Source organism: Festucalex cinctus, chromosome 10 (assembly GCF_051991245.1).
Source record: "Festucalex cinctus isolate MCC-2025b chromosome 10, RoL_Fcin_1.0, whole genome shotgun sequence".
NCBI lineage: Eukaryota > Metazoa > Chordata > Actinopteri > Syngnathiformes > Syngnathidae > Festucalex > Festucalex cinctus.
The window spans coordinates 20,706,543-20,731,635 of record NC_135420.1 but is presented as its reverse complement, the minus strand read 5'-3'; the positions used below and the strand labels follow the sequence as shown (position 1 = coordinate 20,731,635).

The window sequence follows — 25,093 nt, the reverse complement described above, 5'->3', positions numbered from 1 at the left end:
AAAAAAAAGCGTCCACGCCCAGCAGAGACCAGCTCTGACTGAGAGACCGGACAGTTCATTAGGTACACACAGGCAGTCTGATGGCATCCAATACAAGAGCTAAAGTGAGTCTTTTCAAAGGGAATAATGATAAGTTTTGATGAAATTATTAATTTAACTATCAAACTGTTTTAAAAGCAAAAAAGAAAAACAAAACTCCCTTTTCAATTGTATTAATTCATTTTAAATTTTCCAAATCATTTCTTCTTGAATATTTTTTTTTTGTCCCATTTGCCATTTACAATTAGTAATAAAGACCCACTTCGGCTGTTTATTTTTTTTAATTTTTTTTTTTATTCATAATTTTTCATTATTTTTTCTTCACTTATATTTTAATCTCTAATTTATTTTAACTTTTTTTTTTTTTTTTTTTACAAAGTAATTAAAAAATGTATACATGTCAATTGTATCACTTGTTTTTATTTCTAATTTAATTCCTTTGTATTCCTTATTAATTTTTTATTTACCAATTAATATGTAATCACTTTGTAGTTCATTATAGCGATTGATCAATTGTTTAGTAAGATTTGTTATTCAAATTGTATTTTTTTTTCATGTTGCATATTTGTTACTTAATTTTTTAAAGCTGAAGTAATTTTTGTGTTATATTATTCACTAGTCTTTAGTGACATTCATTTTGTCTTGTTTCTTAAATTGTCAACTTTTCAATTGGATTTATTCATTCACTGATTTGTAATTTTTTTTTAATTTGGCCTACTTCATTTGAAATGAGTTTTCCAATTTTTCCATTGTAGTCACTTTTCCAATTTGATTTAGTTGTAGTTATTTGTAATTATTTTGTACTTTATTTTTGCTATGCCTTTTACCATTTTCTTTAATTCAGTTCATTTTCATGTATTTTTAATTTGTTAAAATACCCCTTTTCAGTCGTATTCATCAGTGTAGTTATCATCAATTTTTCTTGTCTATTTAAAATTATTCATTAATCGGATTTAATGATTAATTATAAGTATTAGTTTTTCATATCGTTCTTTTGTTGGATGCCACCAGCTTGTGCATGTGTACGCAATAAAGTGTCCTCTATGTGCATAGCTATCTCTGCCATCCCTCACACAGGTGCGACTGCCTTGACATCCCTCCGTCCTCTCGGTTGTGCGAGTACGTCTCGGGCTCCGCTTCTGGGGGGCTTTGGCGGGTTGAGCCGGGCCTGCTCGCGGGCGACTGGTCTCGCCCGAGGCCATGTAGTGGCGATGAGGCGGGAGATGCCACGTGCTGCTCAGGAGAGCTGCGCTCAGATTTGATGTGCACACCGAGGAAGGAAGGATATGTCAAGGTGGAAGAGAAAGACGAAGATGGGAAAGAGCAGACCCCGGTGGACATTCTGGGAACAACAACAATAATTTTTTTGGGTATGTACATACATAAAAAAACACCTAAATTAGCTTCCTGTAGTATCAATAAAAATAAAAGTTTAGCAAAATATTAGCAACATTACACTCTTACTTGACTCACCACAATAATAATAAACATGCGTGGTTAATACTTTGTTAAACTGTGCATTATTATCTCTGTAAAGTAGGAGTGTAACGATATATTGATATTGTAATACTTTGTCTCCCGATAGCTTATCAATACGCTTATGCAAGTATCGCAATATTTGTTGTAGTTAATATACAGCCACTAACTTGACTACTTACTATAACGGCTCCATTGTTCATTACTTATTGAGCAATTACTTAGCGGGCAGCTAGGGGGAGCACGTCATAAGCGTGGCGGGGAAATGTACGCAAGTCTTCAGGCGAAGAAGACTTGTGAGTTTACTTGTGTAAGACATTTATCTGTCCAACAAGTGATTCAGTTTTGCGTATTTTTCTATGAAAAATGTGTATTATATCTTCAATGTTAACATTTTAAAACACATTTTATGTTTCGACTTGAAGCACACAATTTTTCAGGAATATTAATATTGCTTTAATATTTAAATATTGTATTTACTTTTGCAATTCTACACAAAAAAATTGTGTAACAGTTTATAAAATGAAACAATTGACTATGTAACTGACATGTTGCATGACAATCGTGTTTAAGAAAGACACAAATTTGTTCACAGAAAAGACATTTGTATTTGTTTAAAAACAAATACCCTAAAGTACTCACTGTAAAGAAGACACCTGTTTTAATATTGTGTTTCAGTGATGGTACAAAAAGAAACTAGTTTCACAATGAAAAAAACAGTTTCTGTCGTGAGTCTTTTTATCGTAGATTATCGTGGATTTATTACCTGATCAATACATCGATAATTGTACCCAGAGGTTCCCACCCCGACTGTAATGGCAGCTTTTGAATTTACTAGGGTGTGTAGGTGTACCTAATGTTGTGGCCAGTGAATGTACCTCCATTCTAATGTATTAAAACGTATTCTTACCCTTGACTTAAATGAGGCCCGTGGAGATGGTGCGAAGTCTGCGTTGTTTGCCAGGAGTTCGCTGCTCCTCGCTGCAGACTCACAGAGTGATAGAAACTCGGTTGGCTGAACTCTTGACAAAGAAAAATATAAAAATATCTAAGTTATAAATGGTGAAATAATAAGTGGAGGAACCAAAGTGTAGGGTACCGGAAGCTCCAGCGGAGGCGAGGCCGTAACCAGTCAGGGTGTGGCCCAGCAGCCCGGCTTTGCCCATGGCGCCGTGCAAGCCAGACTGGTACAGGACGGCCCGGCTGACGGCGGGGTTCGAGCCGGCACATGAGCCCTGATTGGCCGCATCTCCCGGCAGGGTCAAAGGGGATGGGGGAGTGGGGGTTTTCGGGTCGTGTCCTCGGCCCGCGTGGGAGAAAACGGAGTAGTTGATACCTGCGGAGGGAAGTGAAAAAGATGATGTGAGCAAATGTCATACCTTCATACTTCTTCTTTCTCTTGCACCTTTTCTTGACTGTGTGGAAATTAAAAACATGGTATGATCAGTTAAACCTGAAATTTGACTTAAACTGATTTATTTCTTTATTTATTTTTAGGAGGGCTGGGCAATTAATCTAAATTTAATCTGTAATCTGTGCCAGCCAGTCCAAAATCACATTTTTTTTGTCAGGTTTGTAATAAAATACAATAGTACTGTATTTTATAAAAACAATTGAAAAGTAAAGAATTAAATTGGTTTCACAAAGTCTACTGTATGTTAGGGATGTAACGATATCCAAATATCACGATACGATAATTATCACAATATTTTGGGGGAGGTTGGTGATATTTAAAAAAATGTAAAAAAAAAAAAAAAAAAAAAAAGTACAAGATTGTGCTTTTGTACATAACAGCAATATTATTATGTTTTATTATTATGTTATTATGATATGTTGTTAATGCACGCACATATTGACTTGCTTCACAGGCATGCTTCATCTGACCATTAGCGTGGATTTTAAACATAGAAGAGCCAAAGTATGCCGTATGAAAATTAAATTGCACAAAAATTAGCCACCACAGGGTGCTAGAACTGCACAAATGGAAATCAACCTGACTTTTTTTTTTTTTTTAAACATCATGATATCGCGCTTATTGTTACATCCCTACTGTATATAATGTAATATTTGTGTTGTCTTAAAGGGGGTGTGGCCTAATAGGCCTACTGTTTGAAAAAACTAAAAATAATGTTAAAAGTAATAAAATAAAATACATGTTAAAATCATTAAAACTAACAAAACCCCTATAAAAATGGTTAACAAAATTTAAAAAATAAGTAAAAAAACAACAAAACAAAAAAAAACAAAAACAAAAACAAAAACAAAACAGAAAAATACCAAACGATTATAACCCTGGTCCTGTACTGTAAACTGCTTCAAGTGTCACAGTGGAATCACTTGTGATGACATCACCACAAAGACAGGTGCGGCAGCAACGAGACAGAAACCAAAGACGGCTACATTGGCAAAAAAAAGTCCAGTTTCAGAAAATACAGACATACGCCGCAAACTTCCTGTGAGGTGACGGACAGCTGCGCGCTCATATTTCAAAACTATGGGAACAACATCTATGTGTTGGATGTTTCTTTTATACCCGAGTGTTGAGGCATGAAGGAGGCGTGAGCTGCTGGTGGAGCCGGGCTGGCGCATTTAAAGGCTGGGGGTCTGTGGGGGGCCACGGCGTGCGCGGATGAGATGGGGAAGCTGCTCTCCGACGCCAACAATTCTGGGGTGCGCAGGGGCGGAGCCTAGAGAGTGACATGATCATATACTGTACACTCACCAGTCACTCACTATTTTAATCATCAGGGCCCGGTTGTTCAATTCTCAGTTATTTTAACCACCTTTTAACCCCTTTTTAACCCAATTCTTAACTGTCCGTTAACTAACTGACCGTTAAATATGCGTTGTTCAAAACATGGTTAGTCGTGCTGTTTAATGGCACCGTAAAAGTTAACCGTGCCGTTTATGTCACTGTTAGCACCGATATATCCCACAATTCCGCTTTTTTTTCCATTTATTTATTTATTTTTAACTTCCGGGTCGGCGAAAGAAAGTGGAATACTATCCAAACGAACCCTGTGAAAAAAAACAAAAACAAAAAAAAAAGCAGCAGGAAGTTTTCTGCTGACGAAGAAAACATTCAATCAAATGGTTGAAGCAATTTAGGATTTTTTGTGAAATAATTTATTTTTATTTTATTTTTTAATTCATTATAATTATTTTTTTTTCTACTGTGTGTATTTTCAGTGAATATTTTCTGTAATATTTTTGCCAATATTTTTGTAGCATATAAAATTGTATACTTTTGTCTGATTTTCTCATATTTTTGCCATTTTTTTGTCTAACATATTTGTATTTTTGACTGATTTGTATTTTTTGTGTAATATTTTGATAGAATAGTTTGAATAGTCTTGTTTTTGTATTTAATATGTGTATTTTTAATCAATTTGTAATTATTACTAATATTTGTAATTTTGTATTTTTAAATTAAAATTAATTACAAAAAATTATTACCATATTATATTTAAATCAAATTTAAATTAAATAATTAGCAGCTATTTAGTGTTTGATCATTGGCGTGAACGCAAACAAGAAACATCACAGGTAACCTCTCTTTGGACCTCCCACTAAATGTTGGGCAAGCCCCCTCTTTCTGTCCATTTTTAGAACTAATCTTTAAAAAACATATTTTTATTATTTCTCTTGATTCAGCATGAGACTTGGCAATGTATTACTACTAATCAGACATCATTAGCCACAAACGCAGAGTTAACCAGACTGTTAAAAAGATAGCGGCCGTCCTTAGGTGTGTTAACTTTAACAGCAAGTTATCAGCAGTTAAAGTTAACAGAGTTCTGAACAACAAGGTAAGAGTGTCGGTTAAATCTACTTAACCAGTGGTTAAAGGTATAACCGAGTTTTGAACAACCGGGCCCAGAAAAATAAAATCTAAGTCCAGACATGTGAAAATTAAGAATTCATACTTTGTTATTCGCACCAGTGACTTTGTGTGTGCGTGTACTGACATAGAGCCGCTGGCAGCCCGCAGACACGTCCACCCCGTCGCCATATTGACATCTATGGCCGGTCACCTGCATGCTCTCCTCACCGTCAGGCTCCGAGGCGTCCAGATCAAATCCTTTCCTCCTCAAAGTCTGACGGCAAACACAAAATAACACCTTAGAGCGGAAAACCGCCCCAAAACCAACACAAGTCTGCGAAATCTCCGTACCTCCAGTATGTCGGTGTTGGTGCGACTCTCGTGCGGTTCGCTGTACTCGGTGTACTTGAGCAGAACCTTGTCCATGTCGGTGCTGGCGTACTGGAAGAGTCGGTTGGTGCTGTTGAAGATGATGAGGGCGATCTCGCAGTCGCACAGCACGCTCAGCTCGTACGCCTTCTTCATCAGGCCGAACTTGCGCTTGGTGAACGTCACCTGCGATGCAAACATTTTAAAAAAAATATCTCACAGCACCAGACAAAAAATGTCAACAAATTGAATACACAGGTTAATTATTATTATAGATCAGGGGTCAGCAACCTTTACTGTCAAAAGAGCCAATTTAGGCAAAATAAAAAAAAAATCTGTATGGAACCGCAAAACATTTGAATATTATGTTATATGTTATATAATGTTATATATGTTATATTATGTGTTAGTGTTAGCCTAATGTACTGAGGGCCTAACAGCTAATTAGAGCTGCACCATAACAAAAAAATATGCAGCCTCTAATACTTTGAGAGATTCGTTTTCTTCTACCTTTGGTCTCTCATCAGTTTTGGATTTTTCTGCCATTTTTGATATCAATTTTCAGATTGTTGTGGGGGCAATTTTATGGACATTTTATGGTACTTTGAGATATTCCTGTTTTTTGATCTTTTATAGTTACATTTTAAACATTTTCATTTGATTTCCTGTCTTTTTAAAATTACATTTCAATCTACATTTCATCTCTTGTTCTGACAACTTAAAAATTTGTCATTTTTTGACTATTTAATTACTAATTTTTTATTTAAGTCATTAATTCATTTAAATATTTTATCTAAAAAAACACAAATATGTAAGAAAATATTAATTTTTTACTTATTTTCCCCCATTCGCAGTTTGCCGACCTCTGGCATAAGACATATTTTTTTTGCATTAAATTTGTAATAAATTTGTAGGCCAATTCAGTGAAAATTGAAAATTTCCCATGGACAAATTAGTGAACTTTCCGTCACAATAAAGTGACATTAAATCATTTGTGGGAAGCTCACCTGTCGGTTTCTCTGATCCAGAATGCGAGAAATTTGTATTTTCTTTCTTCCCATATTTCCTGCGGTCAAAAAACGGAAGTGAAAATAGGTTAGCGTGTGAGAGAAGAATAACCAAAGTGTATTTTAAAAAACAAAATGTTTCACATGTAGATTCAAATGCAGAATGCCATAGATTTGTTAGTGACAATTTTATTTGGAGTGTCTGTGTTGTCAAGAATTGGACGTCAAAGGTTTCATCATGTGCCACCTTCTTTTTTTTTTCTTTACTAACATTATTATATTTAATACAGAGCAATTCTTCAGTTGCATAATCCTCATAATTTCCTAGTAAGGTATTCAAACAATTTGGTCAGTTTTAAACATTGACCCTATATGAACACTGCCCAGCAACAAGTGACTCAGCAGAAAAAAAATTACAAGAAATGTATAAATGCAGGAATTTATTAAAATCAGAAATTTAAGGCCATATCACGATGCGCAAGTAAGCTGTATGTGATTGCAGAGATTTTCTCACAAAAAAAAACGTGACTTATATTAATGAGTGTCATCATGCACACCGCAATCCACTCGTGCCGTCACGTATGCTGCCCCTATTCAGTTCTCATCAGGGCTTCTCAAGGCCATGCATGAGAGAAGAGTGGGTGGCTCATACAGGTTCAATTGCTAGCCTCTTGCTATTGGCCAAACAACTCTTAAAAAAAAAAAAAAAAAGTCACCCATTATATATTTTTAACCGGGTCTCTTGGGGACGAGCAGCAGCGCGGTCGGACACTGCTGCCGGCCCGGTAAGCCAGACGGCGTGGGTGTCAGACTGTGTGGACTTCAGGGGCCACGCTAACTTTAGACTACATCGCCTCATGGGGGTAAAAATATACAATGCTCTTAACCGACTGGACTTGAGACGCTTTCACTGAATTAACATTGTTTTCCCAGCAGAAATCCATTTATGTATAATAAGTGTATAATGCATGTAGATGGTTGACAGTACATACAGTAAGTCCATTTGAAGAACTCTGTCATTAGAGCACAGACTAACTCATTTGCTCCCAAAAACGTATAAATAAATACATTCTATTTTAAATGTAAGTGTCCCAAAGACGTATTTATATGTTTTTTATGTTTGTTTTGTTTTTTTTGCGCTAGGGCATACAGAAGGCTTTGATTACAGCCTCTCAACTGCAAAGAACGGGTGAAGCAATTGTAGTAATTACAACGGCCAGCAGGTGGCAGCAGTGGCTCATAAGAGATCAACCACAGCCATGTTAAAACAAGCTGATTTCCCCACAGTTCTAAGCAGATTTGTTAATAATGATGAAACTTAGCTATATTCTAATGCTAATTGCTGAAAAACAGAAACAGAGAGAAATTTACTTCTTTTTTTTTTTTTTTTTTTCCTGATGAAAGAAGAGACCCTAATCTTTGTTTTGGTAGGTTCCATTATAGCAATCGAACCCTAACCCCATCCCCTGGAAAAACATGCTCAGTTTTTTTTCTCTTTTGTAAAACATTAAAATGTTCTGCCTGTAATTCATATATTTATTTTGGTAAGCGTTACAAGACAAAAAAAAATGTTATTACAAATTAATCAGTAAGTTGATCAGTTATCGGAATCTTATTGTGCCAAATATCAGAATCTATATTGGGCTTTAAAAAAAAAATAAAATAAAAAAATAAATAAATAAAAAATAAAAAGTCCAGTGCAGTTTATTCAGTCTCAACTAGTTTGCCATCTAAAGACGCTAAGTGTCAAGTTGAGCTACATCCACAAAGAACTGAGGCAGCAGTCCACTGTATGAACAACGTTTGAAATGAGATGTGATTGACTGTTTCACAATTGTTTATTTTTACAACAGAAATCCTAATCAAACAGTTAAAAATGTTAAGTAAAATGTCCATCCATCATTGAAGTCATATCTGAAGCTTATCCCGTCTGACTTTTGGCAAGAAGTGGGGTCACTCATCAATGACAGGACAATTTTGTCTTCCTTTTTCAAATGTGGGAGGAACCCCGAGTACCTGAAGAAAACCCACGCAAACCCCACACAAGAATGCCAAAGTCAAGATTCGAACCCAGAACCTCCAAACATGTGCAGAGGCCTGCACTCCATCGAGTAGCACACGTCTGAACCCCTGACCTGTCTCGTCTGGAGGAGTTTCCACTGGTTTTTCCCCCCTCAAATAATGCACATGTATTTCTATATTTAGTTACATGTCCCCACTAAATGATGATGCCTTGGCGGATATGGCGGTAGCGTTTCCCACGACCCCTGACGTGCGCTGCGTACACACAGGCATCCTGGGCATTTAAGGAGGAAATACCCAACATATTACCTTATAAAGTGCTGAGATAATCAGATTCGTATCAAGTCTTATCGATGCTCAGGCTAGACGTTATTAGGGAGTAATTTAACTAACGTGATTGCGACATTGTGATTGATTGTAATACTATAGCCCAAATTAAAAGGAGGGATAATTTGATTTGTTCTGGAAAATTGTGGCTCAAAAGTCCAACTTGGAGTTGAAATAAAATCATCATCAGCAGCAGCAGCATGTGTTAAGACGCCAGAAGTTGCCATCATAATGTACTGGAGCATTTAAAACTGAAGTTACAACCTAAAGAAAAATATATATTTTGCTCCCAAGTATGACCATCATGAATACAGTAATACGTTATTTCCTTTTGTAATTTTTTTTTTTTTTTTTAATTAAGTGACACACAGTCTGCCTTTCATTTTGTAGGTTCCTTGCGTACTATTGCAGAGGCCATAAGTTGTATACATGAATGGGAGAGAAAACAAATATGGGCATCTGGATGCTGGGTCGGCATATTTTAAAAGTCAGCTTTTTTTTTTTTTTTTGTAGGTTACCTGTGGAGTTTGCATAGCGGCAGATTTTTTTCTGGAAAATTCAATTAATAATCTTTGATTTTATTAATATATCAAGCTTTTATATGATTAAATGTTTCATATATGTACATAATATCTATGTATGTGTGCTGTAGATACTGTAAATAGGGTTTGCCACAATTAATAACTCACTGGCTACCGTAGCCATATTTTTCAAGATTTTATTGATTGTGTTTGTTATTCATATGCACAGAAGTTTTGACTTCTGTATTGTTTTAGATTTTTTTTTCACAAGATTGTGATTTAATGTGTACACAATATTCAATGATATCACAAAAAGTCTATGCACCCGTCCAAATGTTTTTTTTGGTGATATAATAATAAAAAACAAAAAAACAGACCAAGATACAGTAAAATAGTCTGCTCAATAGCACACCGTGAAAATTAGTAATTCATTGTACTGTACCTTGTTTGCCATTATTAGAGCAATCAGTATATTTGGCTGGGAGTCTATCAGTGTTGTCATATTTTGATGTGGTGATAACTGCAAAATATTCTTAGCAAAAAATGGTCCAAATCTGTCAGATTATGGGCACTGTGCAGCTCCTGTGCACAGTGAGTAGACTTTTATTTATATGCACTACAAATATTATACATATGCTGTATAATAATTTAGTTACTTCAAAATTGTTTTTGTATTTAGTTCATTCCTGTAAATTTCCATATATTACTATATATTTGACCGGCAAACATATGACAAGACAATCACGTGCTTATCTTAGACATTTTCTTAGATAACCCACACGTGATTAATTTATAGATTATAGTGATTAATATGTTTGTTATTGTGGTTTTATTTTGCAGTAGCAGGTGCACAGGACAAGCACAATAATAAACATGTTGATGAATCCCTTTTGCGGACTGCGCATTATTCGGGCAGATGTAAAGATAGAAGCATTTGCTGGATTACTTCATCATTGCACATGGGAGTGGGGTCAAGCAGTTCAACAACGCGGCCTTTGCCAAGTGCAGTAACGTGCAGGAAATATTTGTCTAATTTTAACAGGAGATAATTGAATTGCCTTTGATATTTTTGATAGAGTCAGCATGGCAACAGACCTGAAACTACCTACGCACGTATCCATCTGGACAGGATGCAATTGGCACAGCAAACAGTGAACGCCACCCTTCTAAATAAGTTTAAAAAAAAAAAGAAAAAGATTTCCACGCACATTTCACCTGCTGAACTGCTGACGTCGGTTTAAGAATAGCCTGGAGTTGCCGAGCATCTCTTTTTATTAATAAAGACCCTGCAAGTTCTTGCACAGCAACAAGTTATTTGGACACACAAATGAAATATGGTGAAATCTCACCTCTCTCTGCTCACACTTGTTGAAGGCGCTTGCACATCAGTGAAGGCACGGGAGACGTCCGATCCAGAGGATGGAGTGCGTGTGACGGTGCGAGTGTGACAACGGAGAAGACAACCTGATGTAGAAGGAGAGCACTGCCCTCACACAGCTGGCTGACTCAACCCGCCCTTCCTCTTCTTGTCACCATGCATGCAAGCCAATCCAATACGGACTTCTTTTTCGACACTTTTGCATCAATGGACCACCTACAGAAACACGTTGAAGACAAGTTACAGTTAATAACCTGTTCCTCTGGGGATTTTTTTATTTTTTTTTGGTGCAGTTTTAGACCACGGGTTGGCAAACTTCTGTGCTCAAGGGCCACATTTGATTTTTGATTTTTTTTTAAACTAACATATAGGCCAAGTCCATATAAAAAAGTAAAATGTGGATGTATTTTTTTTTATTTGAAACAAGTAATAATAATTAAAAAATAAAATTAATAATAATAATAATAATAATAATAATACTGTGTTACTTGCCTACTACCCGAAGCCAGCTGGGATAGGCTCCAGCACCCCCATGACCCTTGTGAGGAGTAAGCGGTTAAGAAAATGGATGGATGGATAATAATAATAATAATAATAATAATAATAATAGATACAAGGGCCACATTGGATTTTTTTTTTTAAACGACATATAGGCCAGATCGATTGAAAAAAAAAAAGAAAAAGAAAAATGTGGATGCAAAAATTTAAAACTACTACTACTACTTCTAATAATAATGATAATAATAATAATTACAGTAATAAGGGCCACATTTGATTTTTTTTAACCTCTTATAGGCTAAGTCGAAATAAAAAAGTAAAATGTCGATGTATTTTTTTAATTTGAAACAAATAATAATAATAATTAGGGGTGTGAATTGCCTAGTACCTGACGATTCGATTCGTATCACGATTCACAGGTCACGATTCGATTCGATACCGATTAATCCCGATACGAATGGTCACGATTCGATACCGATTAATCCCGATACGAATTTATAAGTCGATTGTTGCGATTTTTTTTCATTCATATTTAGAAAATACTAATCAGTAAGCTTGTAGAGTGTAAGATTTATATGAAAATGTATTATTTATTTATCTGAAATTTCAGTCTTATAGAGGTTGTAATCTGTTTCATGTTTGAACAGCATTAAAATAAAAATATTAAGGCTTAATGTGCCGTTCATATAACATTCTTCCATGCTCAAGGTGTGAATCCTTTAAAAAAAAAAAAAAAAAAAAAAAAAAAAAAAAATCGATTTTGCCGATTATTGAATCGATTCGAGAATCGCGCGATGTAGTATCGCGATATATCGCCGAATCGATTTTTTTTAACACCCCTAATAATAATAATAATAATAATAATAATAATAATAAATACAAGGGCCACATATAGGCCAGATCGGAAAAAAAAAGAAAAATATGGCTGTAAATTTGTTTATTTAAAACTACTACTACTAATAATAATAATAATTACAGTAATACAAGGGCCACAATAGATTTTTTTTTTTTTAACCCTTACAGGCCAAGTCGCCATAAAAAAGTAAAATGAGGATGTAAAATTGTTCATTTGAAACAAACAATAATAATAATAATAATAATGTAAATAAAATAAGGTTGGATTTAAAAAAGACACAGACCAAGTCAATTAAAAATGAATAAATAAATCAATAATAAAAGGTGGATGTAAATAACTGTTAATACAAGGACCACATTTGATTTTTATTTTAAACTGACATATAGGCTAAGTCGATATAAAAAGTAAAATGTGGATGTAAAATGGTTTGAAATGCAATACCGCATTTAGACTAGTGGGGCAGCATAGAACATATTGTCAAGACATTTTGGGGGGGGTTGACTTTCCCTTTAAATATGATCAACTACTAATCATATGCTGATATATAGCAGAAACAAAAGACTATACATCTGGAGTGAACCAGAACTTATTAACGGGCAGGATGTCTCCATGAAAGTGCTGCGTCACTAATTCGATTTTGAGGTCTGTCATATATTCCGGTTCAATTTGACCCATTGTCAGTGACAGACTTTACAAAGAAAATACACACCAAAGGCTCCTAATAGAAAGTCAACAGGATACATATTTACGGAGTCACTGCCGGAGCCGGATGATTGGCTATTTTCAGGACGTGACAATGCAATGCACTAAAAATAAGAAATGTATGCAGTCGGAGTCAGACAACACAAACTCTTAAGTTGGAAGCGACTCACAATCATCATCCTACGCTGATGCAATAGTTAGCAACAAATAACTTCCAGGAGAATATGCACTTGACTGGCAGAGAGCTAGGGGACGTTGTTGTTCCTCCCTGAGTTGTCTGTGTGCCATGAGTGCTTCAGTTGAGCATATTTACTCGATCAGGCGCGTGTAAAGGTACTCGCGAGGTCTTCCTGCCACTTTCCCTGAAACTTCTCACTTCTGCTTTCAGAAAGTTACAGTATGTGCCCGAGCCAAGTTGCATCATTCCGAAATACTTTTTAAATTTGTGCTAACACAGCAGCTCTGCTTACCTTTTTTTTTTTTTTTTTTGCTTTGACCTGATCCACGAATCAATCACTACCTTTTCAAGGAAGTCGATTTCTATGTCTCTGTCACTCTTCCAGTCTCCCTTTTTCAAAAATGCTGATGACACTAATTTATTGTATAGTGGCCACTTCTAATTGAACTAGAACAATGAGAAAATGTATTCAGTTACATATCAATCGCCTGTTAAGTTAATTTTATTGTTAGAACAAGTCATGCAAAAAAGTACTGTAGGTTCATCTTTAATTTCACATGCCTTTTTGTTAGCTGTGGGTGCCCACTTTAAAAAGTATTCATATCGGTTTTTGTATCCAGATTTGTCATCAAGATTTAATTGCAGGCATGTGTGCACTGTGTTTGGTGTTCCTAGGGAAGAAAAAGCCCATTGTGACTGGGAAATTTGTAATCTGTGGATTGGACGAACATCACATGGGCAGACGGACCGTGAGGGGGGGGACGTTCACGCACCCTCGGAAACGCCACACTTGTCATTTAAGCGCACTTTTTTTTTTATGGACTACTTCAACATAAAACAACTTTTTCAGCTTTTAAATCCGATTAGGAGAGGATGACACAGTCTTACAGTCAACGGTCCGTCGTTGTTCTGTCTCTACTGGGGATTCTATCGGCCGTAATGTCCGTTTTGTCGGTCATACTGATCTTCCAGCTGCAGCCACAACACACGGCCATGAAGGAGGACACCCCCTCGGTCGTGCCCGCTCACGTTCGGGCCTTCTTGCCGCCGGTGTCCACGGTGCTCTCGGCTCTGTCGCTCACCCTTAACTTGAGCTCGGTGGTGGTCTGTCTCCTGCATGGCTACTTTTCCACAGAGGTGTGTTGTCGAGGAGAACTGGACACCGAGAGGTAATGGTTCTAGAAAACCACCTGTCCTGCCATTTTGGACGTCACGGCCGTTTACAATTGGAACAAAAAGTAGTTCCGGTCAGTTTTAAGTTTCACGTTTGATTGAGACCTGTGACCGCATGATAGTGTATTCATACGCACTTTTAGTCATTTGGGGGCCCTGCAAATATTTTGATATTAACGTTTATCAATCGAAAAGTGTGAACAATATGTTCTTATTTCTTTCTTGAGATTATCTAGCACAGCTAGGGATGAGCAATTTAAATGCTAGAGGGTGATGCAAATTTTCATTAGTGCTACTCGGAGGCCACACACTTCCTAGGCAGATGAATGGCAAGAATGACATTATATATATGGACATAATACGTGCATATGTGAAAAATACGTGCTCCAATACACTTAACTGATGGGTTAAATAGAACGTACGTGTAAGTGCAACTATGTCATGTCTGCCATCTACTGGGGAATGGTGATATTACAACTTAAAACTACAGTCAATTTATATTCGCAGTTTGGAACTGTTGAATTTCTAGTTGTTTTGGTAACTTTTTTTTTTTTTTTTTTTTTTTTTAAACCAAAACAAATTGATAATTGTGTTACATCGAGGGAAAACAGGTGGTTTTAAATGTATTGTTTGTATTTCTAGTTCAAGCCAAGGATAGCATTTAAAGCAAAACCAACACTCATAAATTGAAAGTGGAGTAAAATGTGGACAAAGTTGTGAATAAAAGTTGACAGTAGCATCCCACACGGCCGAGCCCCCTTTGCGCAGAGTACTGCCTCTCAATTCCAATAATCCCGCCGAAACAATAACCTTTTCATTCCATAGTCAGCGCACGGCCTCGAGCTCGCCCTTTCCCACGTTGGCTTACAAATTCAGCGAGCACCCCCCTCCCTCTGGAACGTGTGAAACAGTCTGAATAGTAATGGGCTTCTCAATTTGTTGACAAATACTGTACACGTGCAATGATGATGAAGCTGGTTTGTCACTATATGACGTCTCCACAGAGCAGACTGGTTCCTATTGGACAGCAGAGCCGTGCGACATGTGGCCATCGGATTGTTCTGCCTGGGAGTTTCAGTCTATTTAGCAGGTATAAACAAAGGGTGGAACTCACACATAGTGTCACCATATTTTGCTGATATTTTCCCAATTCTAATTGAATAATTGGAGTACAACATGTTTGTATAGTGAATTTATTTACACAGTGTTAAGTTCAGTGCCTAATAACGGCATTGCACATATTTATTGTTTCATAAAACATGAAAAGTTGAAGTGATAAAGCCACAGATTAGGTTACAATCAACTGTTAACTGATTCATGATTTACTTTATATGCTGACGCCACACTTGTTTGGTACAATTTTGTGAAGTTGTCATAGTAAACTTAGAGGAACTCTATTTGAAGTAGTTGAATACACTGTCCTTCATATTAATTAATGGTTTATTTTTATTCATCTGCCTTTATTTTACGTAAGCCTAACCAATAAAACCAACATATGTATGTATAGTAATAATGTATTACTTGTATTTATGGGAAAAAAAAGAAAAAAAAAAAGACATGCAGAAAGGACCTTGAACAAATAATCATATTAAATCACAATATTTGGGGGGTAAATCTAATTTTTCAAAAATAATTCAGCCCTAGTATTTATAAATTGGTGTGTCAACACTGTACATTATGATACACTTCTGCAATTGATATTTGATGCTGATGTTTTGATCGATAACGACATCACAATATCGCCATTGTCGTGTGCAACAAATTCTGTTTAAAACCAAAACAACAGCAGAGGATGTCCTTTACAGCTAATGTCCAAACTGTCTGCAGAGAAATCTTCAGCAGAGAAAAGGAAAAGAGCAGCGCTGTTCTTGTCCAGCGAGCTGAAGAGAACAATGCGCCCTTTGAGCGGCGTCCATGACTTAAAGTGTTTTTTTAAAGCCGAACCTGGCAGCGCTGGGCCACTCTGTTCCATTGAGCAGCTTGTGCTTGGGGGGGGGGGGGGGTGGGGGGGGGGGGGGAATTAGGACCTTTTCCACCGCATTTCAATCAAGGAGCACAAATTGACTGAAGGCCGCAAAGGCTTGTCACATTCCAGAGTTGTGCTTCTCTCCAGCATCCCTTGACATACTCTGATCCATTGTCCTTTTTCTGCACATAAAAAAATGAGAATAATCAACTTCTTGTTTTGTCATTTACATGAAATTTGACCTTTTGTGTAGCATCCAACTGTCCAAAATGACCATTTAGTGTCACATAATCATATTAAGTTGTTTTCAGAGCCTAGTTTTAAGTATATTCACGGTTGAAACGATTAAAGATATACTTCACTTATTTAGCCCATTATAGCAATAAAAAGTTAATATTTTGTCTATAATTAATTTGATACGTTCATTATATTTCACGTACAAGTATTACCTTTAAAAACACATTTTGCTACTTGCTGTCAACTGAAAATGACATCACAAGGGCTCAGGTAACCAATCACAGCTCACCTGTTTTCTAGGTTTGGTCATGTAACATTCACAAGCTGAGCTGTGATTGGTTAACTGAGCCCTTGTGATGTCATTTCTCACTTTGTCATTGTCAGTCGAAAATGTTGCAAAATGTGTTTTTATCAAATTGATTATAGGCAAAATAGTGTTTGACTGCCAAAAATGGCTAAATAAGTATCCCTTTAATACAGAAAATTATTTTTTGTAGGGGGGGTGGGGGGCTTCAATTACTCTATTAACCACATAAAGTGATTTAAAGGGGAAGTCAACCCCCTAAAAGTTCTTAATATGTTTTATGCGGCCCCACTAGTCTCAATACGGTATTGCGTTAGTGGAATACGAGTTAAGCAGCAAAATCAAGCCATTTTGATCAATATCAGAAGGCGGCCATTTTGTCACTTGCTGTCGAGTGAAAATGACATCAGCCGCTCGGGGAAGAACCAATCACAGCTCAGCTTCAGAAAACAGGTGAGCTGTGATTGGTCGTTGGATGAGCAACTGTGATGTCATCTTCAGTTGACAGCAAGTGGCAAAATGGCTGCCAAGAGATGGATAAAAACGGATGGATTTTACTGCACAACTCATATTCCATAAATGTAATATTAATCAGAACGTCATGTTTAGACTAGAAAGGTCACATATATCGTCAAGAAATGTTTAAGGTTGACTTCCCTTTTAATCTCTTTCAGCTATGTCCATTTTTATGCTGCTCATATTTGAGGCGGAGACGGGAATTGCCAGCGCCTGCGTCCTGGCCTCCGGCATCGTGATCCTCCTGGTGGTACTGATTCACTCTCTTGTCAAAGTTTCCCAAGTGGCTAAACGCGGCCGAGCAGACCACCTCGAAACGCTCTTTCGCAACGAGCGCAGAAGCAGCAACAACAGTCCCGTGTCTTGGCCTTGCGAGCTAAAAATCGGCGTGGACAAACTGCGAGTGCCCCGCAGACAGTCGCATCTCCAACACCACATGTCGCTCACACCTTCCGGCAGCCCCAGACACCAGCCGCAGGAGGAGTACTCCGCTGTGGGACAAGGGTCACAGGCCCACTTGAGCAACATGGACGACTACAGCGGAGGCGACAGCTGTCCTCGCTCGCACAGGAGCTTGTCTTCAGATTCGGTTTTGTTAAAGGCGAAACCCTGGAACGGCGTCAACAACGAGATGAGGACCGTCCTGGCGCGCAAGTCGGGGATTTCGGCAAAAGACTCGACTCTCGTGTGACAACATGTGGATTTAAATAAAGTGACCATGGATATACTGTACGGCTGACAAGTAATAGCTTTAATGATTCCCAAGCACCTGGAAATGAAGCTAAAAATCAATTTTTATGACTAAATAAAACATTTTAATCAACAGATTAATCCAGTTGTGATACCTATTTGTATTATACTATAATGCAATGATTGCCAACCTAATTATTTATTTACTACAAATAATGTATTTTTGTCCATCTGTCTATGCCAGCAACATATAGTGACAGCCAAGGCAGAACAAATATACGGTATGCTTTTCCTCAAAATGGCACAAGGTACAATTAACTTGTGTATCCCACTCGTTGCAATTCATAGAACAGAAAATAGCGTTTGTGTTCAACTAAAACAGGCCCAGATTTTACATTGAGGAAGTACTGTACATTTGTGAGTAAATTCAAATGAGATACTTGTACCTCCAAAATCATCACTTTTCATTGAACCCCCAAATTTGCGCATTTGCTCAAACATTAACGTTATATTGTGAAAGAGAGCAGGCCATTTTCAACACTTGGGTCAATAATGTGTAAAAATAATGGAACATCCACGTGTAGATTGACCAATAGTATAAATTAGTAACAAAATAAATAAAATTTACCAACCAGCGATATACATTTGTGATTTTGGTTTGGTGATGTGCTGTGAGATTTTTATAAAGTAAAATAGGTGCCTTGACTCAATAAATAAGTTAAGATTAAGACCATGGTTCGGTTCATATTTGGCACATTAAGGGAACAAAATACAAATCATAAAACTTGTGTAAACAACAGGAACACATTTTAAATCATTTTTTGATACACTTTTCCTCATTAGTGTCGTGGGTGAGCTGGACTTTTGTCCCAGCTGACTTTGGGTATGAGGCGGGATGACAAAACTGAAAATAGGAAGGCCGGAGTCAAGATTGGAACCCAGAGCCTTGGAACTGTAAGGTCAGCCATGCTAATACATTTATATCATCTGCGTTCATTACTGTTTATGTACAATTTATTTTACAACTAAAGATGACATTTTGGATCCCAGAGAGGAACAACTGTTTTGTATATTTTGGAAATCTCTGCTTTATTCCGTGGATATATTAGCAAAATATATTATTTTTATGTTGTCCCAAATCACTTAGCATCAATGTGAATTAAATTAATCCTTGAAAAAAAATGTGCTTCTGTTGTGATTGTGTGTCATTCGGAGTAACTACTGACCTTGGACATATCTCTGTCATGAGGAGGATGTGGTGGATGAGGCGCATGAAGTAGCAACAAGTGGACTGGGAGAAGGGTTGGCATCATGCAAACTTAATGAAGGTGGATGGGGGGATGAAAACAATTGAAAAAAAAAACAATAATGTAATACAATAAAATAAAAAACAAATGATTGGGTGATAATGACAAAAATGTGATAGATACATCACTGCTGCCTTCTTACCTGCGTCCTTGAGAGCTGCTGATCTGTTCCTTCATACTGATGGCTTGTCGCAGGAGGCTGTCAATGTTTTTGAAATACATGCTGCTGTTGGCCATGCTTCTTACGGCACTGCAGAAACAACAAAAGGTCAGTCGACGGGTTAAGAAGCATGGAGGTGAGCCAGTAAGATGCAGAAATGTCTATGCATCATTATAACAAACCTGCATGCATATTCGACCGAGTAGATGGCTCCTTGACTCTGTTCTTCCCAGCTTTGCATGTCTGTCTATGGGAGAAAAAAATGGAAAGTAAGGGAGACAGAAATATGGATTAACGTGTAGTGGCACTGGCTAAGATGCCGGGCCCTAACTTATCACCAGGTGCATCATACATTTAAGATTAAAGACATTTCCGGAAGTACAGAGCCAAATTAAACCCTCTATTACAGATAAGGCTTTAAAAAAAATAATAATAAAATAAAAATACAGCTCTTGTGTGGGACCTTGAGCGTTTGTAATTAAGTGTCTAAGGAACGTTTGATTGTCATTAAGTGTGTGTTCGTGTGACTTTATACCTTATGCTGCACCAGCTCTGGCAGGGACCTCCTGACATGCTCCTGCAGTCTGTACAGAGCTACGGACGGCTCGTTAGCCAGGACGTACATGCTCTCCGTGAACTTGTCACTCACTGTTGATTACAAAAGTAAAGTATTATGAAAGGAATTAGAAAATTGATGGCGCATCACAAAAAAACAAACAAAAAAACAATCAGACTGACGTACTGGCTAACTCACTTGCTAGCTATGTCAGCTATCAGTTAACTAACATGAAAACCGATTAAATTTGTACAGTCAAATATGTGACACTTACCTCTTCTGACTTTGAGCTGCATCTCTTGGTCTTCCATGATGAAAGATGTAACTTACATACACAAATAAATAAATAAATAATCGCGGCTAAACTATTACTTTTACCATTTCGTTAGGCACTACTTCCGTGTTTTGAATGGTGGTGTGCAACGTCAAAACCTCCAGACAGGAAATTGCAACAAGACGATAGAGGTTCCGTTTTCCCTAAAACATTAAAGCTGTTGAACACTGGATTTATTCACCCTAACGTGGTTTAGTGTTTCGTTTGATAACATATGTTGCCCCTCGCTGACTGTCGCGACAGGTGAAATAACCTACTTTCACTTTTGCCACAAGGAAGTTGGTGCAAATTAAGCAAAAGCTGGATGCGGTGAGTCGACGACGTTGCGACTTTCTACTTTTAACACTTCTGCACTTCACTTATTCGCTTTTCCTTACAGCTGTGATAATGGATGCAGGAGGAGAGGAGGACCAAATTAATCACACATCAAGTGTAAAATCGTTTGAGCACAGAGGTGAGGGGAACAGACCATGTGCCTCACCCTCATGAGTAAAACAAAGTCTTTAGTTTCACGTTCAGATTACATTACAGTACTTGTTTTCATTTAATCAATAATGGCCACACCTACAGCAGTACAAATAATGTTTTACAAAGTTAATTTTCAGAGTTCTTTGTGTAAGAAAATGTTCTCAACATAGTCAATAACATTTTATTCAAATGTCTATCCCTAATAGTAGGGTAGTCCTTTTTTTTTAATATATATATATATTTAAAGATTCATTTACATGTTTCACATGAATGGCCTTGCATCTCTAGAAATTGCTGATGGGGACGAAGAGGGTCTCTTCAACCATTCGGACACGCTTACCAACAGGCAGCGTGGCAATGAAGTGAATGTGCGCCCTGCGAAGTTAGACTGTGAGTTTACATGATCATTCAATTTTTATGTTTTGCAGTGTTTGACTGTATTAAATTAATTTATTTATTTATCTTTCCCATTATAAGCTCTATCCATACATCAGCTGGCTGCTCAAGGTGAGGTTTTACAAGTGGCAGTGCAACTAAGTAAAGGTGAGACATCAATATCTTGCAGTATCATGCTTTGATGCTGTTTTTCTTCAGCTGGAACTGGGGCCTTAGCCAAGGTGGAAATAAGAAATTTTGAATAGTTCCCAATATCAGTTAGTGTTAGCTCAAAACTTTCATTGATCTCCCAGAAACCAAAGAAGAAGAAAAAAAATCAGTGAAAAGCCTTATTTGAACAGCTGAACTTTATTTGACGTTAATCAGAATGGGGGCTCCATTTAACAAAAGTTTGAATGTGATTGATTTATTGTGCATAGTGACACAACCCAAGTTATAAGACGATTCTTTTACTATCTCAAAAAAAAAAAAAAATACCCGAAACCCCCCAATAAAGTTGGACCAAGTTATAGGTCACTTTAATGGTGGAAAAACGTTTTGAAATGATTTATCTTGATCTCATTTATATTTATTATATCATGAAAACCTGGTAATTGAACAGGGGTGTGTAGACTTTTTACGGCCACTATCACATAAATTTGGCACCCCTGCATGAATGTTTTTTTTTTTTTTTAAATAACAAAACGCTTGCTATTACAGAGATAAAGTCAGAGTTTTTCTTCATGAAGAAAAGCTTTTTTTGCTTGTATTTTTTGGATAATGTGTCCAGAATAAAAGCCGTAACATTATGAGAATAAGTTGTATAGTATTTTTGAAATTCACGTTGGTAAACTCTGACCTTAATATCATATAACGTTATCTCTTAAAATAAAATACATTTTTATTCCTGTATGTTTGACTTTTTCAAATATGCTATCATAACTTTTTAATTGGTCTGCTATGTCTATATGGCATTATTTTTAATTGCCTTTATGATTATAAAGGACTCCTTACAAAACATGTCTGCCCCGTAAGGAGCTCCTGGACTCACCAAATTTGAGTTTTCTAACATAGGCCTGTTTTGCAGACATGTCACTGCTGAGCAAACAGGACGAACGAGGCTTCACTCCTCTTATGTGGGCGGCGGCGTTTGGAGAGAAAACAGTGGTGGACTTGCTCTTGGAAAAGGTTAGAGGGCATGAACAAGTAGTCTTATCAGAACAATCGCTCACTGAATCTGCTATGATTCATGTGCCAGGGCGCAGACCCGAAAATACTGGCAAGGGACCGCGAAAGTGCGCTGACGCTGGCCAGTTCCGGAGGCTACGCGGACATCATCGAGGCTCTCCTCAGACGTGATGTTGATGTCAACGCCTATGACTGGGTACTGTTGTTTAGGAGCCATTGGGCAGAAACCTCTTCTGTCCAAATATGGTCAATTTAATATTTTTCACAAATCGATTACTATTGGTATCGATGGAACACATTTATGTGCCCATTGAGACAATTTGTGTCAAAGAACATCCAGCAGAATCACGATCCATTTCAGTTAAATACTAAAAAAAAAAAAAAAAAAAAAAAAATCAGGAAAGATTGCAGATTGAAAACTGATGTTTTGATTGCAGAATGGAGGGACTCCGCTTTTGTACGCTGTTCGAGGAAACCACATTAAATGTGTTGAGACGCTCTTGGGTACATTCGTTTACATTTTATTCAGATGCGACAGGTATCTGATTGCTATACAGTACTAATTGATCATTGTGTTCTTTTGTAGCCAAAGGGGCCGACATGACTACAGAGTCCGATTCTGGCTACAGTGCTATGGCCTTGGCTGTTGCCCTTGGATACAAAAAAAGTAATTACATCCTTTCAACTAGACAATGCTATGACTTCATTATTTCAATACGTTATTCTCTTTTTTTGTAGTTCAGAAGGTGTTGGAGGACCATATTCTGAGACTCTACAAGCCAGCATGCTGATGAATTTCAGTAACACGAAAGAAAGTCCTTTTTTGTACATTTTGTTTTATTAAGTTTACAAGGCATAACAAAAAAAATGACCAATATTTGCCAAATGTACAGCAGGATTGTTTAGTTTGGCTGTAGACCAGCAACATTGAATGCAAATAAGTTGTAATAAATTTATTTTTTATGGCGTTTTCTGCAAGAATTATTATTCATTCACACCAGGAGGCATTTCACTAAAATTCCATTGATGTATATCATGAGGAGCTAAGTTTTGGGTTGTTAGGTGAATCTTAATCACGTGTATATTTTTCCCCCCAAATCAAATTATCTTTAACCCTTTATTTTCCAGGACAGGGCTCCAGGGTAAATTGTTCATGTATTCCAAAACACAAGCTAATGTTTGATTTTGGATTCAACGTGTTTGCAAGTGTTGTCATGGCTGTCCACCTCAACTGTTGTCATGGCCTTCTGAGAGTGGATCATCAGCACCTTTGCTGATTGCAGTGGCCAGCCAAATTCCGTACAAAAAAAAAAAAAGCAGCATTCCAATCCATTCACGTGGTGGCAGCACATACAGCCAGTATCGTATATGTCCTGCATATTTTCCTCTCTCACATAAAGAGTATGGGTCATGTTTCTTTCTCCCCCAGGAGATCCAAAGCATAAACAATAACTCTCCCGAAAAAGTCGGCGCTGTTCTCAAATGTTATTTTTAATCTGTCCACGGCACTCGCCTCCTGTATGGGAAAGCAGTGGGTGTGCAGTTAAGGCAAGATAATCAGTGAATCATCAGTCGCGATGGCAAACAGCAACAATATTATTGAGTGCTTATAATAGCCCTGCGCGATTGGCTGGCAACCGGTCCACGGTGTAACAAGTTACCCGCAGTATGTTTAAAAAAATAATAATAATAAGTACAATAAAAGAAGTTGACGCTGACAGAAATAACAAAGGATATCTGAAGAGAGTTGTTGTCCTCGGGGTAAAAATGACTGATCACTGTGAAATCTCCATCTACTGAACAACCTGCAGAGAACAAGAAAGATAAACTCAACACTTAGATGGTCAATAAATAATGGCAAATAATTTAGTCAGGAAAATAATGGACTAAAAATAAGTATTGGACAAGTACTGAAGGAAAGAAGGCAGATTTGTTTTAAACAAAGGAAGGATGAAGAAACTGAGGTAGCCTATAGAAGGAAAATATGCTAGGAAAAAAAACATGCAGACTAGACATGAGAAAATACAAAATTAAGTGTATATATAGTACCCGTTGTGCATAAAAAAATATGGCGATTAAACATTAACATCCGAGTTGTGTATATTTTACCTTCCAGTCTGCATGCTTTGGCTGAAAAGCCTCCCTGGAACTGAACTTTTAACTCGGACACTCGAACCGACTGGGGGAAATCCAAAATCAACCACTGACAGTCACCCTAAAGCATAATCCAAACATTAAACAACGCCCCGACTGACCGATAAACACACAAGGACCGACACTGATCAGCAGGTAGACTTGCCTGGTCTGAGTTCCAGCATGTCTCCTCGTTGCTGTCAAACATGAACTTCTTCCCATACTGCTTCACATCTCTGTTTAGAACTGAACTCACCCTGTAAATTAGTCCAGTTTCACGTTACTTTTCTCATCATACTTTTCAGAAAAGAACGCGGTTTACTTTTCCTACCTGTATTGTGTATCGCCGCATATCAAAGAACTGGCCATGTTGTTGGTTGTGGCACAGTCTGCCGCTAAGCGATTCGGTGTCGCACTTTTTCATTTTTACGACAGTCACCGTTGCTTGCCGTTTCAATTAGCTTCCACTAGATGGGTGTCAGGTGCTGAC

The 25,093-nt window shown here is 37.3% G+C and overlaps 5 protein-coding genes across 9 annotated transcripts; 2 read left to right on the top strand and 3 right to left on the bottom strand.

The window, feature by feature from the left end:
- Positions 1-483: 483 nt before the first annotated feature.
- On the bottom strand, positions 484-14,440 carry mef2b (myocyte enhancer factor 2b). Of its 3 annotated transcripts, none has more exons than XM_077533635.1 (9): positions 14,085-14,440; positions 10,934-11,178; positions 6,715-6,773; positions 5,690-5,893; positions 5,484-5,612; positions 4,049-4,202; positions 2,615-2,851; positions 2,426-2,537; positions 484-1,381 (listed from the first exon to the last, which is right to left on the bottom strand). In XM_077533635.1, the coding sequence occupies exons 3-9, from the start codon at positions 6,766-6,768 to the stop codon at positions 1,093-1,095; spliced, it is 1,179 nt and encodes a 392-aa protein (XP_077389761.1). In that variant the 5' UTR covers positions 6,769-6,773; positions 10,934-11,178; positions 14,085-14,440; the 3' UTR covers positions 484-1,092. The 3 variants fall into 3 exon arrangements, with proteins under 3 accessions (XP_077389761.1, XP_077389763.1, XP_077389764.1); XM_077533637.1 differs by having other exon boundaries at positions 14,279-14,435; XM_077533638.1 differs by lacking the exon at positions 14,085-14,440 and adding an exon at positions 13,189-13,442.
- Positions 13,889-18,223, top strand: tmem221 (transmembrane protein 221). The gene is made up of 3 exons (XM_077533639.1): positions 13,889-14,365; positions 15,374-15,459; positions 17,551-18,223. The coding sequence occupies exons 1-3, from the start codon at positions 14,070-14,072 to the stop codon at positions 18,081-18,083; spliced, it is 915 nt and encodes a 304-aa protein (XP_077389765.1). The 5' UTR covers positions 13,889-14,069; the 3' UTR covers positions 18,084-18,223.
- borcs8 (BLOC-1 related complex subunit 8) lies at positions 15,549-20,750 on the bottom strand. Of its 2 annotated transcripts, XM_077533646.1 has the most exons (6): positions 20,380-20,750; positions 20,085-20,197; positions 19,732-19,796; positions 19,532-19,639; positions 19,309-19,400; positions 15,549-16,517 (listed from the first exon to the last, which is right to left on the bottom strand). In XM_077533646.1, exons 1-5 carry the CDS (start codon positions 20,414-20,416, stop codon positions 19,325-19,327), a joined length of 399 nt encoding a protein of 132 aa, XP_077389772.1. In that variant the 5' UTR covers positions 20,417-20,750; the 3' UTR covers positions 15,549-16,517; positions 19,309-19,324. The 2 variants fall into 2 exon arrangements, with proteins under 2 accessions (XP_077389772.1, XP_077389773.1); XM_077533647.1 differs by lacking the exon at positions 19,309-19,400 and having other exon boundaries at positions 20,380-20,749.
- On the top strand, positions 20,508-23,438 carry rfxank (regulatory factor X-associated ankyrin-containing protein). Of its 2 annotated transcripts, none has more exons than XM_077533641.1 (9): positions 20,508-20,748; positions 20,819-20,893; positions 21,196-21,297; positions 21,385-21,414; positions 22,370-22,470; positions 22,541-22,666; positions 22,908-22,974; positions 23,057-23,137; positions 23,209-23,438. In XM_077533641.1, the coding sequence occupies exons 2-9, from the start codon at positions 20,827-20,829 to the stop codon at positions 23,259-23,261; spliced, it is 627 nt and encodes a 208-aa protein (XP_077389767.1). In that variant the 5' UTR covers positions 20,508-20,748; positions 20,819-20,826; the 3' UTR covers positions 23,262-23,438. The 2 variants fall into 2 exon arrangements, with proteins under 2 accessions (XP_077389767.1, XP_077389766.1); XM_077533640.1 differs by having other exon boundaries at positions 20,512-20,748; positions 21,385-21,450.
- Positions 23,409-25,048, bottom strand: nr2c2ap (nuclear receptor 2C2-associated protein). The gene is made up of 5 exons (XM_077533644.1): positions 24,935-25,048; positions 24,770-24,860; positions 24,580-24,685; positions 24,208-24,275; positions 23,409-24,001 (listed from the first exon to the last, which is right to left on the bottom strand). The coding sequence occupies exons 1-5, from the start codon at positions 24,970-24,972 to the stop codon at positions 23,879-23,881; spliced, it is 426 nt and encodes a 141-aa protein (XP_077389770.1). The 5' UTR covers positions 24,973-25,048; the 3' UTR covers positions 23,409-23,878.
- Between the last annotated feature and the right edge of the window lie 45 nt (positions 25,049-25,093).

Excerpts from the sequence above, each read along its gene's own strand:
- mef2b (XM_077533635.1), bottom strand. The coding sequence starts at position 6,768 with ATGGGAAGAAAGAAAATACAAATTTCTCGCATTCTGGATCAGAGAAAC. Across the intron at positions 4,203-5,483 it reads CGGGCTGCCAGCGGCTCTAT|GCTCCGCCCCTGCGCACCCC; the intron begins GTCAGTACACGC and ends GTCACTCTCTAG. Across the intron at positions 2,538-2,614 it reads CGCCTCCGCTGGAGCTTCCG|AGTTCAGCCAACCGAGTTTC; the intron begins GTACCCTACACT and ends TTCTTTGTCAAG.
- tmem221 (XM_077533639.1), top strand. The coding sequence starts at position 14,070 with ATGACACAGTCTTACAGTCAACGGTCCGTCGTTGTTCTGTCTCTACTG. Across the intron at positions 14,366-15,373 it reads GGAGAACTGGACACCGAGAG|AGCAGACTGGTTCCTATTGG; the intron begins GTAATGGTTCTA and ends ACGTCTCCACAG. Across the intron at positions 15,460-17,550 it reads AGTTTCAGTCTATTTAGCAG|CTATGTCCATTTTTATGCTG; the intron begins GTATAAACAAAG and ends AATCTCTTTCAG.
- borcs8 (XM_077533646.1), bottom strand. The coding sequence starts at position 20,416 with ATGGAAGACCAAGAGATGCAGCTCAAAGTCAGAAGAG. Across the intron at positions 19,640-19,731 it reads TCGGTCGAATATGCATGCAG|TGCCGTAAGAAGCATGGCCA; the intron begins GTTTGTTATAAT and ends TTGTTTCTGCAG. Across the intron at positions 19,401-19,531 it reads AGCAGCTCTCAAGGACGCAG|TTTGCATGATGCCAACCCTT; the intron begins GTAAGAAGGCAG and ends ACCTTCATTAAG.
- rfxank (XM_077533640.1), top strand. The coding sequence starts at position 20,827 with ATGGATGCAGGAGGAGAGGAGGACCAAATTAATCACACATCAAGTGTA. Across the intron at positions 22,471-22,540 it reads TGGACTTGCTCTTGGAAAAG|GGCGCAGACCCGAAAATACT; the intron begins GTTAGAGGGCAT and ends TTCATGTGCCAG. Across the intron at positions 22,667-22,907 it reads ATGTCAACGCCTATGACTGG|AATGGAGGGACTCCGCTTTT; the intron begins GTACTGTTGTTT and ends TTTTGATTGCAG.
- nr2c2ap (XM_077533644.1), bottom strand. The coding sequence starts at position 24,972 with ATGGCCAGTTCTTTGATATGCGGCGATACACAATACAG. Across the intron at positions 24,861-24,934 it reads TGCGGCGATACACAATACAG|GGTGAGTTCAGTTCTAAACA; the intron begins GTAGGAAAAGTA and ends ACTAATTTACAG. Across the intron at positions 24,002-24,207 it reads AGGACAACAACTCTCTTCAG|TGCTTTCCCATACAGGAGGC; the intron begins ATATCCTTTGTT and ends CTGCACACCCAC.